Source organism: Stenella coeruleoalba (genome assembly GCF_951394435.1).
Source record: "Stenella coeruleoalba genome assembly, chromosome: 12".
NCBI classification, from domain to species: domain Eukaryota; kingdom Metazoa; phylum Chordata; class Mammalia; order Artiodactyla; family Delphinidae; genus Stenella; species Stenella coeruleoalba.
The window spans coordinates 81,560,078-81,577,824 of NC_137158.1; the positions used below are offsets into that span (position 1 = coordinate 81,560,078).

At 48.7% G+C, this 17,747-nt stretch overlaps 1 protein-coding gene across 4 annotated transcripts in view; it reads left to right on the forward strand.

Moving 5' to 3' along the window:
- TULP4 (TUB like protein 4) overlaps positions 1-17,747 on the forward strand; it is a 229,156-nt gene that overhangs the window by 201,007 nt on the left and 10,402 nt on the right. For all 4 annotated transcript variants that reach the window (XM_079939365.1, XM_079939363.1, XM_079939366.1 and 1 more), the window contains exons 9-13: positions 1,094-1,328; positions 8,505-8,649; positions 11,265-11,409; positions 13,480-13,573; positions 16,587-16,730. In XM_079939365.1, the coding sequence (XP_079795491.1) occupies positions 1,094-1,328; positions 8,505-8,649; positions 11,265-11,409; positions 13,480-13,573; positions 16,587-16,730 (763 nt within the window). The remainder of the gene's footprint in view (positions 1-1,093; positions 1,329-8,504; positions 8,650-11,264; positions 11,410-13,479; positions 13,574-16,586; positions 16,731-17,747) is intronic.

Consider the following 17,747-nt stretch of genomic DNA (forward strand, 5'->3'; position numbering starts at 1 on the left):
TGGCTGCCTGCCTGCCCCGGAAGGACCGCCGGGAGGAGGGCGGAGTCAGGGAGATGGGCGAGAGGCCCAGAGCAGGACCACAGAAGTGGTGCGGCTCCCCAGAGTTCTGCCGTGGTCCTCCCTGTGTGCTGTCTGTCCCTAGTGTTAGTGTCCATGGGGGACTCGCCTTGTGTGATGGACGTGAGCTTTCTTGTGGTAAAGGCAGTATTCCGAGCCTGACTGCTGTAGCCTCCCGACAGTCAGTCCGTCCGTTCAGTCCTGACTTGCGGGCAGATGCTGCCATTGTTGCCACGTGAGACAGCGGGAAACGTGTTCCTAGAAGTCAGGTAACTCGCTCCATCGATAGTTACGAAAATGGTCGGGGTTGAGCCCAGTTCAGTCCTAGGGCCTGCCTTCCTCACTACTGTGCTGAGGAAGCTGACCGCTGCCAGCACTCACTGTCAGCTGTCCTTTATACGGGTTGTAACCCAGCTAGTCTGTTCTCAGTGGGAGTGTGTGGAACATAGCTGCCAGTTGCTGTTCAAGGGTGGGTTTCCTCCTTAGCCTCTGGCCCTCTGCACCTTAGGTTCTTTTCTGTATTCTCTTTTTTTGTTTTTTATCTTTGCTTCTAAGTATCAGATTGGCTTGTTGGTTACTTTTTTTCTAAAACGTCAGAGTTTTAGACCTGTTATGATGTTTTTTTTCTAGCTGGTTTACAATCTTGGTTTTGCAATAGTGATTCTCCACCCTGGCTGCACGTTGGAATCACCTGGGGGAGTTTTTAGAAAATGCACATGCCCAGGCTTATCCCCTGGAGATTCCAGTTTCATTGTCTGAGGTGGGATCCTGGCTTAGGTATTTTTTAAAAGCCCCCAGGAGATTCTTTTTTTATTCTTTGGTCATACCATGCGGCTTGTGGGATCTCGGTTCCCTGACCAGGGGTTGAACCTGGGCCCCAGCAGTGAAAGCGCCGAGTCCTAACCGCTGGCATTCTGACACACACCCAGCGCTGCGAGTCCCTGTTTCACGGCACATAGTTAACCCTTCCTGAGCTGCAGCCAGTGCAGAGTATCAGTGGTGCCCACACTTGCTTCCTTCTGTGTCCTGCCTCCAGCCCCCAATTCCAGACCCCAGCAACATGCGAGACTTCGTCAGCTACCCGTCGACCGGCAGCGAGCGTCTGCACTGCACCATGAAGCGCACAGAGGACGACCCCGAGGTGGGCGGCCCCTGCTACACGCTCTACCTGGAGCACCTGGGCGGGCTCGTGCCCATCCTTAAGGGGAGGCGCATCAGCAAGTTGCGGCCCGAGTTCGTCATCATGGACCCGCGGACAGATGGCAGATCAGGTGGGGCCCTCTCCCCCGGAGGCACTGAAGCCCTGTCGGGTGTGGTTGTGGAATAGCCTTCCTGGCGAACTGTGCGGAGGGGGAGCCTGTGGATGAAACGTGAGCCTGTCTGGGCTGGCGAGGAGCATCCCTGAAGCTGCTCCATTTCCAAAATCCCGTTAAAGTTAATGACTCTCTTAATGTACTTTCTGATGGGTTTTTAACAGCGTTTTGTACAGCTTCAGTGTGGCCGGGTCTGTAGAGGCAGCGCGGGCTCCAGTCGGGGCAAGCTGGCATAGGCCTTCTGGGAATGGCGACTTCCTCTGTCGGTTACTCATCAGGTGTTCACTGAGGACCTTCGTGTGCTGGTGGAGGCCATCGGAAAGTAGTAGTGAGGTGCTGTCTCCGCCCCCCAGAGGGAACGATAGAACTGGAGTTGTCAGACCTTCAGCCTGCCCCCCAGCCTCCCACTAGCACCTTGCTTCTGCTCCTCTCTAATCCACCGTTAACTGCTTTGTAGCCGACCTCCAAGGAAAACTGCTTGTTCACCCATAGAGATTTTGGCATGGTGAACCACCCCTGCCTTCCAGAAACCCTCCTAGACTGGTCTTCATGACTCGGTGGTGTGTCCAGGTGCTCTCTGCGTACTTCTCTCTGGGAGCCTCGAGGGAAGGAACCGTGATCTTTTTGTTGGTACCGTGTGTGCTAGCCCGGGGCCCCCACCTGGTGACTGGCATGGCCTGCGTGTCCCCGCCAGCAGGACCTGCTGGCCCGAAGGTGCTGCCGCCTCCCTGTGGAGTCTTGCCCGTCACCGTGTCCCTCAGGGCCCGCGGTGGTTGTCACGCCAGGGCTCCGTCTGGCCCCCGAATCCCGGGGACCTATGGGGAGGGAACTGAGTCATCGTGGTACCCCCAGGGCCTGGCACGCACCTGACCTTGAAACGACACGAGCTGAATTGGGTTTGTTTCCATTAGTTCATCTTTATTCTCTCCACTTCCCGTCTCCCATTCACGCTCTTGCCCATTAAGCTGGGCTCTGCCCCTGGTTATGTCCCCAAAGCCACAGGTCGTGGGACGACCAGAGTCATCCTCCTGTCACAGTGCAGTGGGCTTTCTCAGCCTCCTTGCCCCTCTGGTGTTCTATATAGTCAGTCCACCTCTGCCTGCTTTTCTTTATTCACTCGGCATCTGTGGCAACATTCCGCTACAGTGTTACTGTATAAAATTGAAAGCAGTACAGCTGTACTTACCTCAGTCAGTTTTGTCTTCAGGAGCAGGGAGAGCAAGTAGGAGGAGTGGAGGCTGCTGAGGAGGCAGGTGGAGGCAGGAAGGCAAAGAGAGGAGAACAGGCGAGCAGTGGACGTGAACTTGGAAGGAAAATGCGTTTCAGGGGATGGGAAAGAAGAGAGCTGTTGACGATGAGCGTGGCCGACGAGGGGACGTGTGAAGAAGGGCTGAGCGGCTCACGCGTCCCGGCTTCTCACGGGCGCTCTTGCCTCCCAGGTTCCTCCCGGGCACGTGACTTCATAGAGCCTATGCTCAGGTGACATCTTGAGGGGAACTTGAGTCAGAGCTTGCCTCTGTTCCCCGGGTGCATGGATTCCCTGCTGAAGAACAGGACAGAAGCCGGGGGGTGGGGGGACGAGATGTTTTATTTTTGTAGTTAAAAGAAGTTAAAAGTTGTAAAGCAAAGTGATTCAATAAGGTGTGTTTGGTGCCTACTTTGTACACGGTCCTTGAATCTCCTGCAGCTGTGAAGCAACGCCAGGGCGTCTCTGCTTTCAAGGAGTTTGTAATTCCTTTTGGACGGCAAGACAACATTCGAAAAGTTCATTTAAAAAGTCAAGATTTAAATACCTTGAGACAAAAATAGAAGATGTATCACAGGCAGAATATGACTAATTACCAGCTGAATGGTGAACGTAAACGGGTGCAGAGGAGGAAAAGCTCCCTGACCAGGAGAAGCCAGGAATTGCTCATCGTGAGAAGCGGATTAACTCTTCCAAACCTGCACATCGTTGTTTCTCACGTGTGGTCCATGGGCCGCCTCCCTGTAAGTCACCTGGAATACTTACTTAAATAGAGATTCCTGGGCTTTTGCCCCTTAGGTTAACTCAGCAGGTCTGGAGGGAAGCGTAGAACTCTGCAGATTAATGGGTGTGCAGGTGATTGTTATGTTCTAAAGTTTGTGATCCACTGTTGTAGATGTTCTCCAAGCAACTTAACAGATGTTCCTCAAAATTACCACTGTATGTTTTTATAATAGATAACATGAATCCCAATAATTCTTTTAGCAGAAATCCACCAGTTGTCAAAGGATTCTCAAAAGGAATCCTTAGAGCTTGCGATGGACTGAATTGTGTGCCCCAAATTCACATGTTCAAGCCCTAACCCAGGGTTACTGTATTTTGGAGACAGGGCTTTTAGGAGGTAATTAACGCTGTCATAACGGTGGGCTCCTAATCCGATAGGATTGATAGTGTTCTAAGAAAATGAGGAGGGAGAGCGCTCTCTCTCCCCTCCCCCCTCTCCCCCCTCTCTCTCCCCTCCCCCCTCTCCCCCCTCTCTCTCCCCTCCCCCCTCTCCCCCCTCCCCTCCCCCCTCTCCCTCTCCCCCTCCCCCTCCCTCTCTCTCTCTCTCTCTCTCCCCCCGTCTCTCTCTGTCTGTCTCTCTCACGTGCTCTCTCTTGCGTGCTCTCTTGCTCTTTCTCGCGCTCTCGCTCTCTCATGCGCTCTCTCGCGCATGTGCTCTCTGTCTCTCTCTGTCTCTCTCTCTCTGTCTCTCTCTCGTGCGCGCGCTCTCTCTGTCTCTCTCTCTCTCTCTTGCGCGCGCGCACTAACCCCCCCCCAACATGTGCACACACCAAGGAGAGGCCATGGGAGCACATAGTGAGAAGGTGTGGGTCTGCAAGCCAAGGACACGGCCGTACTGGCCCCCTGACCTTGGGACTTCTCAGCCAACATTACCGCACAAGCCAGTTCCCCTCCTCTCGCTCCCTTTTCCTGTACGTGTGTGGAGAACCCTGACTAATACAGACTGTAGTACTGAGAAGTGGGGTGCTGCTGGAACAGATACCCGAAGATGTGGAAGCAGCTTTGGCGCTGGGTCCTGGGTAGAGGCTGGAGGAGTTCTGAGGGACACCTTGGAAATGTGGAAGTTAGGGCGATCTCTGGTGACGTCTCGGGCAGAGTGAGGAGCATGTTATTGGAAACTGGAGGAAAGTGACTCTTGTTATAAAGCGGCAGGGAACGTGGCTGAAGTGTGTTCTGGTGTTTTGTGGAAGATAAAACTTGCAAGCCAGTGAAACTGGATATTTACCCCAGGAGATTTCTGAGTGGTTTGGAAGGAGTGGCTTGGTTCGTCGGGACTGCTTAGAATAAAACGAGAAAGGGGAGGACGAATTGAAGAAGGAATTGTTAAGTACAGAGGAACCAGAACTTGAAGATTTGGAAAATTCTCAGCCTTTCCACACAGGACGAGGTGAAGGCAGGCTGTTGGACATCTTGGATTTGCCGGGATGGGATGAGAGAGCTGTTTGTAGGAACGTACTCTGTTCTTCAAGAGGGAGAATGACCCCAGCGGCAATTCAGAGGTCAGCAGGGCCACTGCCGCGGTTTCAACAGGCAAGACGGCCTCAGCCCAGAGCCTTGAACCCCAGCCCAGAGTACCACGGAGGCGACACAGAGTATTGAACCAAAGGGGATTATTCTTGAGCCTTAAGGTCTAATGGAATTCCCCTTACTAGGTTTTGGACTTGTGTAGGACCCATCGCCCTTTCTTTCCTTTTTCTCCTCCCTTTTGGAGCAGGAATCCCTCCCCTGTGCCTGTCCCACAGCTGTGTTTTGGATGCACATAACATGTCTGCTTTCACTGGTTCACATCTGGAAAGGAATTTTGCCTCAGTTTGAATTGTACCTTGAGTTTCACCCACATCTGATTTAGATGATATTTACGTGAGACTTTGGGCTTTAGATGAGAGTGTTGATGCTGGTATGAAGTAATAAGACTTTGGGGGCTGTTGGGATGGGAGGAGTGTATTTTGCATGGGAGCTTGCCATGAATTTGAGCGGGGCAGCAGGGGTGGAATGCTGTGGACTCTGGAGTTCGGGCTCTTAGGGGTAATTAAGGTTGAACAAGGCTGTTGTAAGCCTGGGGTCCTGATCCAGTAAGACTGGTGGCCTTGTAAGATGAAGGGAAAGAAGAGATCTCTCTCTCTCTCTCTCTCTCTCTCTCTCTCTCTCTCTCTCTCTCTCTCTCCCCCCCCCTCCCTCCCTCTCTCCCTCTCTCCCTCTCTCCCTCTCTCCCTCTCTCCCTCTCTCCCTCTCTCCCTCTCTCCCTCTCTCCCTCTCCCACACACACACACATGCACGCACTGAGGAAAGTCCTTGTGAAGACACGGTGCAGAGGGGACCATCGGCAAGAAAGGAAGAGAGCTCTCACCAGAACCTGACCTTGCAGGCACCTTTATCTTGGACTTCCAGCCTCCCAAACTGAGAAAATAAATTTCTGTTGTTTAAGCCCATGTCCGGTGTTTTTGCCATAAGCCTCTTGCCGTAGACACCTTTGCTGTGAAAAATAAAATAACTGATTGACACTTTGGTTTGACAGTTTGGTTTTGGCTGGTTGAAATGCACTAGCATTTCTCCCAGTTAGCGACGTTACTGATGGCTTTATTGGGCTAACAGATGACGATGATTTGCCCTGAGAGTTGGTTTCCTATTTTGAAACACACTACGTTGGAGGAGAAGGAAGCCGAGGGCCTCAAAGGTGCAGAGCTGAACCCATGTTTCTCGTAGAACTTTGGAACATCTATCAGCGGACGTGGGACCGTATGCCAAGAACACGAACAACAGTGTAGGGGCATTCCCAGCGCAACACAGAGCTCAGCCACAAATACGCAGCCTAGTATTTGGAAACCACTCTCTCTCTCTCTCTTTTTTTTTGGCCGCACCATGCAGCATGCGGGATCTTAGTTCCCCTACCAAGGATCGAACCTGTGCCCCCTGCAGTGGAATGGTGGATTCTTAACCACTGGACTGCCAGGGAAGTCCCAACGTATCTCTGTTAATGAAGGAAGAAATTTGGCAAGAAAAAAAAAGTGCAGTGTCAAATGAGGAGACAAATAAACAAGCAAACAAAAAAAAAACTTATGAACAAAAGACCTGGAAGACAAGTGCTTAGGTACAACCTACAAAATCAGTTATTTGCACAGTGTTGCCATGAATCAATACACACCTTAAATGCATTCACATATTTTGTATTTCACAATAAAGTCCTTATAATTTTGTTACTCACTTCTCATGTTTTATTATGTCCTTTCTAATGTTCCCCTTTCATGTTTCATTATTATGGCGAAATTACACGCTAGGGAGACAGCTAATACAGTAGTTACGAATGTTTGTGCCCCCGTCCAAGAAAGCATTCAGGTGTTGAAATTCTGACGCCCAGTGAGATGGTATTAGGAGGTGGGGCCTTGGGGGGGGTGATTAGGTCATGAGGGCAGAGCCTTTATAATCATGAGATTAGTGCCTTATAAAAGAGCCTGCAGGAGGATCCCTGGCCCCTTCTGCCACGTGAGGACACGGTGAGAGGTCAGCAATCTACAGTCCCGAAAAGGGCATGACCAGAACCCGGCCATGTTGGTACCCTGACCTTGGACTTCCAGCCTCTAAAACTGCAAGACAGTAATTTCTGTTGTTTGTAAGGCACGCAGTGTGTGGTATTTTGTTAGAGCAGCCCGAACAGACTAAGGCTTCAGTGAAGGAAACGAGCAAACGGTATGGTATATAGCAGTGGTTAACAAGTGTAGGTCAGCGTTGAGTTGTGTTACTGAACTTCCTCAGGTCTGTGGACTGGCTCTGTGCTCATGAACACTCGAAAGTGTTCTGTGAGGTCACACGCCTGTTTGAATCATGGCCAAACTTCCTTTGATCCAGGAATAATTTGCGACGAATTATAAATGAAGTAGTAGAAAGCACTGCTCGGGGCGTGGTGGAACTCAGATGCACAGCACTCTGGCTCGCTGGGTGCCGGAGCTGTGCCTCCTGATTCAGGCGGCAGCTTAAGGGGGTGAGGTAGTGACGGGCTGGGCGTCAGCAGCCTCCCTGCCGAGTTGTTCTGCTTTGCCTCCTGTGGCCTCCGAGAGGCCCCTGTTCACAGATGTCATCTCCACATGCTCAGAAACTTGGCGCTGAGTTTGGATTAACAGACTCATCCTTTCCAGTATAAACAGCCCTTTTGAACGATCTGATCACTCACGTTCTATAAGTTAGTTCACGTGCCTTTTTCTATTACCTGGCAAGGCTCTCGGAGCCTGGAGGGATGAGGCTTTGTCAGCAAAGTGATTCTGAAGCACGGGGTACTTCCAGTGAGGGCAGAGCTGGGTTTCGGGGGGTTTTGGGGGGTGAGGGGGTGAGGAAGGCAGCAAAGGAGAGGGGATTTGGGGAGGGTGTTTAATGTGAACTTCATCTACTCTGCGGTTTGGTGACAGCCTGCTCTGTGCACATCATCTTCTGCCTGATGGCCAGCTGGCCCCCATACAGGCACCTCAGCGGAGCCCACAGCTACCGCCGAATGTTCTACTGCATGGGTCTCATTCCAGCCATTGCTCGAAGCAAGCCTGCAGGTGGAAAAGCCAAGGCCCACCGGCAACCTTGTGGCACTTCCAAGACCACCTGGCATCCAGACGTAAACTTCTGGGAGTCCCTGGAACAGACCTGACATGGGTCTTAGTCCAGAGCAGGCCTGGAACCAACTGGGGTCTTCCTAGGTCCCAGGCCAGCAGCAGGCCCTCAGGGGAGTCACTGAGTCAGCAAGCCCCTTGCTTGGCGTGGGTTCCGGGGCCGCCGCAAGCCTGTGTGGCCCCAGGTGGCTGCCTGGTGTGTCATGAGGCGCAACAGCACAGCCGTTTGGGCTCCAGCCTTCCGCACAGTAAACAGGGCCAGACTGTTTTGTACATTCCAGAGGCGTTAAAATTCATGCCCATTTTGATAGCAGTAGAAGTGCCTACTTTTGCTTAGGAAATGTAAGAGCATAAAAAGGTAGATGGAAAACAATGTCCTGCTCCTTTCTGTTTCAACCTCTAGACTTAAACTGATGGCCTGTCAGAGTCAGTCTGTCCTCTGGTTTCTAGTAATGACCATTGTTAGGGTCTAATTGACATTACTCCCCTAAATTTTGCTGGTTGGTGTCTTACCAGATGAAATCTATGGAAACAGCCTGATTTCCACGATGATTGACAGCTGCAACTGCTCAGACTCCAGTGACATTGAACTGAGTGATGACTGGGCTGCCAAGAAGTCTCCCAAAATCTCCCGAGCTAGCAAATCACCCAAACTCCCAAGGTAATTTCGGTCTTTAGGGGTGCGCTCCCTTTTTTTGTGTCTCCGAAGGTGTGTCTGTTGTGTCTGCAGCAGAATCCCACTGAAACCAGCAGCTGAAGAGCACAGCCAGAGGGCGTCGTCGCCTTTCATCTGGAAGATCTGCCCGCAGTAATCACAGCTTCCTTCATCCTTGCCTTTGGGATAGAAAAAGACATCCAGTAGCAAGTCTGCTAAACCCGCAGAAATTCCAGGGGTGGTTAGCACTGACGATGGGTGGCATGGGGTGGCCATAGCCAGGGAGCTTGTTTTACCTTCCAGTTTGAGAAAAGTAAGAAAAATGTTTTTACGGTGTATGTAATGTGTTAAAGAAAGTGCAGAATTACATGCCTATAATTCTGTAATAGGGAAAAAATAGTGAACTAAAAAAAATTAGATCCTAAAGTTTGTCCTAAGGAGTGGCAGAAAGCTGAGAGGAGGTGGAAGGGGCTATGGTGTTGTAGATAAGAAACCCCACATGCCCCATCCTGGCTCCCTGACCTGGACACCACTTTCCTTATCTATGGAAGTTAAAGGGTGGACCAGATCTTCACTAAGATCCCTCTGTGATGCTGTGCAAAACCAAGGTATAATTCACATACAGATAGAGTCCCGCCCGATCTTAAACACATAAGCACGGTGTAGTTGATAAACCAGTGTATTCACCACCCAGTTGAAGATGAGATTTCCGTCACCCTGGAGGGTTCCCTGGGCCCTTCCTGTTCGATACCTGCACCATTCTGACTTCTATTGCCGTAGGTTGGTTTTGCTTGTTCTTGAACTTCATATAGATGGCGTCAAACAAATACGTGCTCTTTTTTTTTTTTTAGGCTTTTTTGCTCAACATAATGATTTTGATTCATGCACGTCGTTGCGTATATCAGCAGTTTCTCTTTTTTTGCTCTATGAAATTCCCTTGTTACGAATATACTATAATGTATTCCATTTACCAATTGATGGATATTTGGTAGTTTCCAGTTTGGAGCTATTATGAATCAAGACCAACTGTAGATGTTCTTATACAAGACCTTCTGGGGACATATGCACTTGTTTAGGAGGGGAGTTGCAGGGCCATGGGGTAGACATGTGTTGAACTTTATGGGAAGCTACCAAACAGTATCCCTAGGTGCCTATACCATTTCACATTCCCACCAGCAGTGTATGAGAGCTCTCACTGCTCCCGTTCTTACCTGCAGTTGAAGGTCACTTAAAAAATTGTATGCATTCCGGTGGGTGGGAAGCGGTATTTGGTTGTATTGGGTTGGCCAAAAAATTCGTTTGGGTTTTTCCATATGATCTTATGGGAAACCCGAACAAACTTTTCGGCCAACCCAATAGTTTAATCCTCGTTATCTCCAGTGATTAATGATGCTAAGCAAGTTTTCATACGTTTGTTGGCCATTCGGGTGTCTTGTGTTTTCTAACTGGGAGTCCTTCGGCAGATACATGGATTGTCATACAATCTAATATGTGCATTTCTTCTTTTTTTCGTCCTGTTGAGGAAATCTGTGTCTACCCTAAGGTCATGAAGACATTCTTCTGTTCTCTTCTGGATGCTCTGTAAAGTTTTAGCTTTCACGTTTCGCTCTCAGATGAATTTTATACCGCAGATTGATTTTTGTGTAAATATGAGTTAGGGGTAAATGTTTGCGTTTTTTCCCGCGTAGATATCCATTTGCTCTAGCAACCTGATTGATTTCTTTTTTCATCTTTATTCTAAGCTTGTTAATTTGCAAATTAGATTATGAACTTTCCCACACTTCTGCAGTGTTTCCGCTTTTCCCGTTACTTAAGCAGAGAGGCCATTTAACACATGAGTAGTCAGATCCTTCACGTGTAAATGTCCATTTGAAGTTCCTGGGTGCGGCAGTCTCCAGAGCTGGTCCTCCTTCCTTCCGTCTTTCCCAGCGTTGAATCCCCTGCACACAGCAGCCAGGCTGGTTGTCCTCGCACGGAGATTTAACCAGCTGTGTCCCCCTCAGCCCTAGATATCTTATCAGGCTCTCAAGCAGTATATGTGAGGCTTCATGGTTTTCCTTCATAGAATGCCATCAACCTTACCATGTTCATTTTTATAATACTCTCTACGGGGTAGATTGGCATTAAACACGTATGTTCCCCATGTCATAAGCATAGGAACTGAAGACAAACTTTAGATCTAATTTAAATATTGCAGGTGGTGAAATGCTAGATAAGTCTGTTGAATTCCAAACATTATGTATTAGGAATTGTGAAATCATTGTGGTCTTAAGGTGAGAAATAACTCTTCCCACTCACCATTTTCCCCGGGACTAATTTTGTAAATCCCCGGCAGAAGGCATTTCTAAACATACTCTTCGTCAATAGGAAGTAAAAGTTAATTCTCAGGGGTTCCTTACAAATGAATCGCTTCATCTAACCGCAGTATACTTTAAATATATGCTATTTGATATACGATTCTGTCCTTCTTTCCTCATGTTCGTAAGGCAAAAGCAGGTGGGAGGGACTTGATTAAATTAAGGGCCCAGCCTCTGAGAGAGTGACACCATGGGGGGCTGCTGGAAAGTGAGGAGGGTCCGGGAGCGCCGGTGGGTGCCTGACCCGTGGCCTCGTCTCTGCAGGATCAACATTGAGGCTCGGAAGTCCCCCAAGCTGTCGCGTGCAGCTCAGGAGATATCCCGGTCTCCTCGCCTGCCCATGCGCAAGCCGTCCATCGGCTCGCCCAGCCTGACGCGGAGGGAGTTTCCCTTTGAAGACATCACTCAGGTAGTGTCTTGAGCCCCGCCACGCACCCCTCCTCGTGCGTGCACGACAGCGGCCGAGCCCTCGGGACCGTCTCCGTGCCTGGGACGGCAGTGCCCGACCCGGGCGCCCTGGAGAAGAGCCCTGGTTGCCCCCCTCGGTACCCCTGCCACCTCTTCATCCCGCTGGGCCTCCCTCCCACCTCGGGCATCCCTGCTGCTGCCACGAGAACCTTCTCCCAGGCAGCTCTGCTTGAGACATATCCTCATGTCCACCTCTGCTCCCTCAAACTGCTCCTGACCCCCCAGTGACTCCCAGTGTCTGCGGGAGCCCAGCCCCAGCTGCGGCCCCGCAGTCTGGCCTGCCTGTCTCCCTCCTGGTCCCCCTCACCCCGGGGGCTGCAGCCTCGCTGTTGACTGGCCTCTTCCCACCTTTGTGCCTTTGTCCTGCCTGTGTCTCCATCTCCGGGTCATCGGGCCCATCCTCTCGTCTCCTCCCCCTTGTTTCTGCCTTCACGCTTCCAGATATAAGTTCACCTCCATGACGAAGCCTTCCTTCCCTGACTCAGCCAGAGTAACCCCAAAGCATGTTGTTTATAGCTCCCTTATAACATTGCTCGGTGACTCTCTGTCTGCAAATAATTACAAGCCTGATCTCCTCCATCAGCTTATGAGCTCTCAGTGCCTGTGTGTATGTGTGTGGGCGGGGGGCGGAGGTTTAAGTGTAATTGACCTACAACACTAAGTTAGTTCCAGGTGTACAATGTAGTGATTTGATACTTTTATACATTTCAAAATGGTCACTGTGATAAATCTAGTTACTGTCTGTCACCATACAAAGTTATTATAATATTATTGACTGTAGTCTCCATGCTGTACATTTCATCCCTGTGATTTATTTATTTTGTAACTGGAATTGTAGCTCTTAATCTCCCTCACCTGTTTCACTCATCCCCCCACCCTCCCCTCTGGCAACCACCTGTTTGTTCTCCACGAGTCTGTTTCTGTTTTGTTGTATTTGTTCATTTGGTTTGTTTTTTACAGTCCACATATAAGTGAAATCATACAGTATTTGCCTTTGTCTGTCTTACTTCACTTAGCACATACCCTCTGGGTCTATCCATGTTGTTAGCAAATGGTAAGATTTCATTCTGTGTATGGCTGAGCCGTATTCGTGTGTGTGTGTGTGTGTGTGTGTGTGTGTGTGTGTGTGTGTGTGTGTGTGTGTGTGTGTGTGTGTGTGTGTGTACCACAGCTTCTGTATCCATTCATCTATTGATGGGCAATTAGGTTGCTTCCATGTTTAATTATTTTAAATAATACTGCTATGAACTTTGGGGTGCACATATCTTTTCAAATTAGTGTCTTGGGAGTTTCACTTTCAGAACAATACCCAGAAATAGAATTGCTGAATCATATGGTAGTTCTATTTTTAGTTTTTTGAGCAACCTTCATACTGTTTCCCACAGTGGCTGCACCCGTTTGCATTTCTACCAACAGTGTTGGAGGGTTCCCTTTTCCTGAGGAGCTAGATTTTATTCGTCTTTATTATTGCCCTTGCACATGCGTACACACACACCCTACACATATGTGTGGTTTGAGCACAGTGATAACTTTTTAAGTTTTTTGAAATTCAATTGAATGAAAAAACATAATTGGGTGGTCTCAGGACATAGTGGTATCAATGCAACTGATATTTCTGGGAGAAATATCAAGGCTAAGAATGGAGTCAGAGCTTGGTACCTTGTGTAATAGATCAGTGACCGAGGCAAAAGGAGAGGTGAAGAAAAATGTGCCCACGTCACTTCTGTGACCTTTCTAAGCTACCCACACACGGGCACACTGGGACACCGTCCGCCCCTCACTCCCAGACCTGAGAATCACAGCCCGTGAGCCACCACGTAAAAACAGGGCCTGGCATGCTGTAGTCGGCGTCTGGTATTGAAAACGGTGGAATGATACAGAGAATGAATATTTCTGTCAGTGCCCACCAGCGACTTTTTAAGCAAAAAGTGTTGGCATTCTTACTTCTTAAGTGATTGATAGAAAATATGGAAAGAGATTGTGGTTTTTCTTCTTTTCTTCCCCCCCACAGCACAACTATCTTGCTCAGGTCACGTCTAATATCTGGGGAACCAAATTTAAGATCGTGGGCTTGGCTGCTTTCCTGCCAACCAACCTCGGTGCAGGTAAGCACTGCATGCATCCCAGTCGGAACTCAGGCTGAGAAATCAGTTTCGACCTCCAGTGGCCTAAAGTAAAACACGAGCTCTTACGACACCAAAAGGTTAGCATGTGCTTTACCTCCAGGTTAGCCACCGTGATGTGGTAAAAATTAGAATTATTGCTCGAATCGGGGGTTTTTTTGCCAGTGGTGCTTTGATTTTTTTCTATAAGCCCTGACTGATAAAAATGACAGAAATAACCAAAAGCTCTGATAGGTTTCTGGTTATTTTGATTTCTGGCCTTTTACCGTGGGCAGATTTTGGTACCAGTGTCTTTAGGTTCTTGAGGCAAAAGAAACTTCTCAAGAAAGTCGAGAAGAGAGCATTGGAGGCTATTAGAACACGTGGGCTGACTGTTAGGACAGTTCTTAGTGGTAAATCTTCGTAGATTTCATTTCTAAGTACCAGATAAATATCCTGTCTGTTGGAAGCTTGAGACATCGGGGAAAATGGAACCAACGGAGGACAGAGCTGGGCGAGAACCCAGAGTGTCCGTCCTCCTCGGTACCCGACTTGAGTGAGTAGCACTAACGTGTCACTTTTACTCCGGGACAGTGAGGGAGGGAAATGACAGAGGTCCTTTTCCAAGTGGCTTCCTCCTGCTGGCACGGCCCTGTATGGTCTGAGCGGCTGTGTGTCCCCCACCTTGTGGGGTGGCCTGATCATTTGACATGCACACACCTCTCCTGAAGGCCGCCTTGGCCAGCCTGTGGCTGGGGGCCCCATCTTGAATGTGCTCTGTGTGACCTACTAAAAATGTTTTTTGTTTTTTGTTTTTTTTTTTTAATTCTGAATCTGCCTATTAGAGCTGTCTCAAACACAGATCCTTTAAAATAAATAACTCTTGCAAAGCAGACGTTAAAAGATACGTTGCTGTGTCTGTATCTTCAGAGGCTTATTAAGCAGTGCTGCAGGTGGATTTTTCATTTTGAAGTTATTCCGCTTAAAGAAGAGGAGGAATAAAGGTAAACTATAAAACTGACTTAGGAAATAAGAGTAGACTATCCCTGTACATAATGCAAAGAAATCTCTTAGGGTATTTTCCACAACCTGGACACCCTCTGAAGACCACAAAAGCCTGTTCTTCAGTAATTCAGCAGTGCGCTGCTGGTGTACACGGGGTTCTTATACCACTGTGTGAGGGTTGTGACCATCCCCATGTCAGTAAGCTGAGAACTTAGCCATCTGCTGACTATAAACGTTGAAAAAAGGAATGAAGGAATTTACTTACTGGATCTTTTCATTCTGTCTGCCCTTATTGCTTGGACGTTGAGTAGATCCGCGAGTGGGTCAGCGAGACCTTCAGATGGGAGGGCCCGTAGGTGCCTCTGAGGCCCGTGCTGCTGCAGTGCGAGGAATCTGAGTGCCCGGGACCAAAGCCTGCTGTGTGACTGTGGTGAAGTCACTGTCCTGGTCATTGACCTTTTTAAAAAGAGGGTTTTAGCTAGTACCATATGTCAAGCGAAGAGAATCTTGCATTTGATTCTACTAGAGAGAAGAAATTAACTCTTGGATTTTAGAAGGTATATTACATATGGGCACCCTGTTAAATACTCTGGTAAGCTCACCAGTGTGGATGGAAAGCTAGAAGTCTGTATGGCCTGGCCTGTGGTTGTTAAAAGAAAAAAAAAGTGAGTGCTGTTGGTTACTTTATATTGGATAATTGGATAATAATTTGTTTCTTTCTATTAGAATGATCTGGCCTGTGAAATTTTCTATTTTTAATTTTTTACATTTCTTAATTTTAAAAATATGGAATAAATTCAGAAGGTTTAAAGGAGCATAGTTAAGCTGTCTCGTCCTCACCCCCAGCACCTACGTTTTCTTCCCCCCACTGGAGGCAACTGATGTTATGTCTTAATCCCTCCTGAGATTTTTAATTTTATTTCTCTGTGTCAATCTGAATGACAAAGAGTAGCACTTTAATGCATGCATTAATTCTTAAGCTATATGGCCATCCAGAGTTTTTAGGCCGAAATGCATATTCTCTTCTGTGGGCAAGGGAGATGAAAAAGACCTGTAAGGACTGCTGGGTTGGAAAAATCATCTTAGCCCACACCAGTCCAAGCACGCACCTTACAGAGGTGCTTCAAAAAAGGAAGTCTACTGCGCCCTGGGGCTGCTGGCCAGCCAACCACCAGGCTGTTGGAGGTGAGAGCTGTGGAGATAGGGTTTGACTTAACAGAAAACTTAAAATAGTAATAATTAAAGCAACTCTACATGTGTCACAGGAAAGAGTGTAAAGGGAAAGTTGACGGGGCAGTTTCATCCTGATTCTAATCTACCGTGAAACTTAAATTCAGATTCATTATTTTTTTCAGCTTATTTTGTCTCTAAATATTTTAGTTGCAATCTAGGCCTTCTCTTAAATGTCCCCATTAATCAAAGTAAACCTTAGTATTTGAAGAAGCATGTGGCAGTTCCCCGTAAGTGTCTATCCTGATCCTGAAATTGAAATAGCAAGTCAGTAAGATAAGAATTCAGTCCTGAATAAAAGCGGCATTTTATCCCTACCTGAGTCACGTCACCCCTTCTGTCATAGTCGCCTTCAAACAGCTCCTTGATTGGCTGAGATTCCCCTGAGCTCGGCGCTCTGGTTATCACAACTGTTTTCACTAAATTATCCTTCTGATTGCAAATAAGGTTTAAAAAAATATACCATTTCCAGCTCATTCCAAAAAAGAGTGTACGTTTTTAACATTTAAAATGTGTGGTTCTGTAGACAAACCACTGGCAGAGTGGCCGGGCTAGACCGAGAATTTGCTGTCACTGAATCTGCACTGTGTCCAGGGTGGCGGGTCGAGTGCCAGGGGCAGATGCGCAGCTACCCTCAGGCTCTCAGCCCGCCCGCACAGATCTGTCTTCGGAGGGCAGGGACACCGCAGCCCCATTTCTCTCCCCGTGAGGGACTCTGCTGGCACCCTGGCTGCCCTCTGCTTGTCTCTGTTGACCGTGCTTTCCTCCTCCTCCCCACCAGTAATCTATAAAACCAGCCTCCTGCATCTCCAGCCGCGGCAGATGACCATCTATCTCCCGGAGGTTCGGAAGATTTCCATGGACTTTGTTAATTTACCTGTCTTCAACCCAAATGTGTTCAGTGAAGATGAAGATGATTTACCAGGTGTGTTCACGCATGTCAGCTGGTTTGTCACGAGCCCACACCCTCTCTTAGTGGGTCGTGTTGGGGGACAGAGTGGTAGTAGTTGAGGATTGAAGCACGTCAGCCTGTGCCTGCTGCCTCAGTGAGGTTGGAAGGCATGTGAGGTGTCACGGCAGAAAGGTCACATGCTGTCACTAGTTTGGGGAGGAGGGGAGTTGCCAGAGTAAGGACGATGGAGGTGGAGGTGGCTGTGAGCGCTGCTGCCACCTCGTCGCACCCTCAGGGTGATCCTCCTAGTCACGTGCCTGCATAAAGAGAAGTTAACGGGACCAATAAGACATCAGAAACGAAACCCTGTCTCACGGACCCTAGGCCAGCCCTCGTCCTCTCTGTCCCTGTTCAGAGAATGACGTCACGCAGATGACCCTATGCCCACGAAGCCCAGTTTCTCAAACCTGCCCCGTCTCCCGGGCAGAAAACCTGTGCATTTCAACGTCTCTCTCTTAAGTGCAGTGCAGGTCTCCATGCATAGAACAGAAGCCTGCTGTGAGTTGAAAGTAAAATCTGGTACAAGGTTTTAAAATCCCAGTTTACAGATTTTGAAATATCTATAGCATCTTAGGTTCATTTAAGTGCTTTCTAGTCAGGGGGTCCTATTTTGATTGACAGACTAGAATGAATTCTAATTAGTCTCCCAATTATTGTCTGTGACTATTCTCAAAAGAAGTCCACCTGCAACAGTTTTATAAACACAGAGATTCCTCTACTTACAACCAAGCAAGGTTCTGAAAGTCTCTGGTTTCTGAGCCAGAGGAGCCCTGCATGGGCCACTGACTTTTCCTGTACCTGGTCATTCTCAAACAGAAGGGCTCTAGTCTCGCCATGGGGTGGGCTAGACACTGATCCCAGCTCAGGCTCTGAACGTGAGGGAGTTGTCTGCCTTCTCTCAGCCCAGTGCTTTCTGACAGTAGCCGCCTTTGGTCCTCTGACGGTTTACCTCTCCTCATGGGTGGGGCAGATGTTCTGGACTCACGCGGC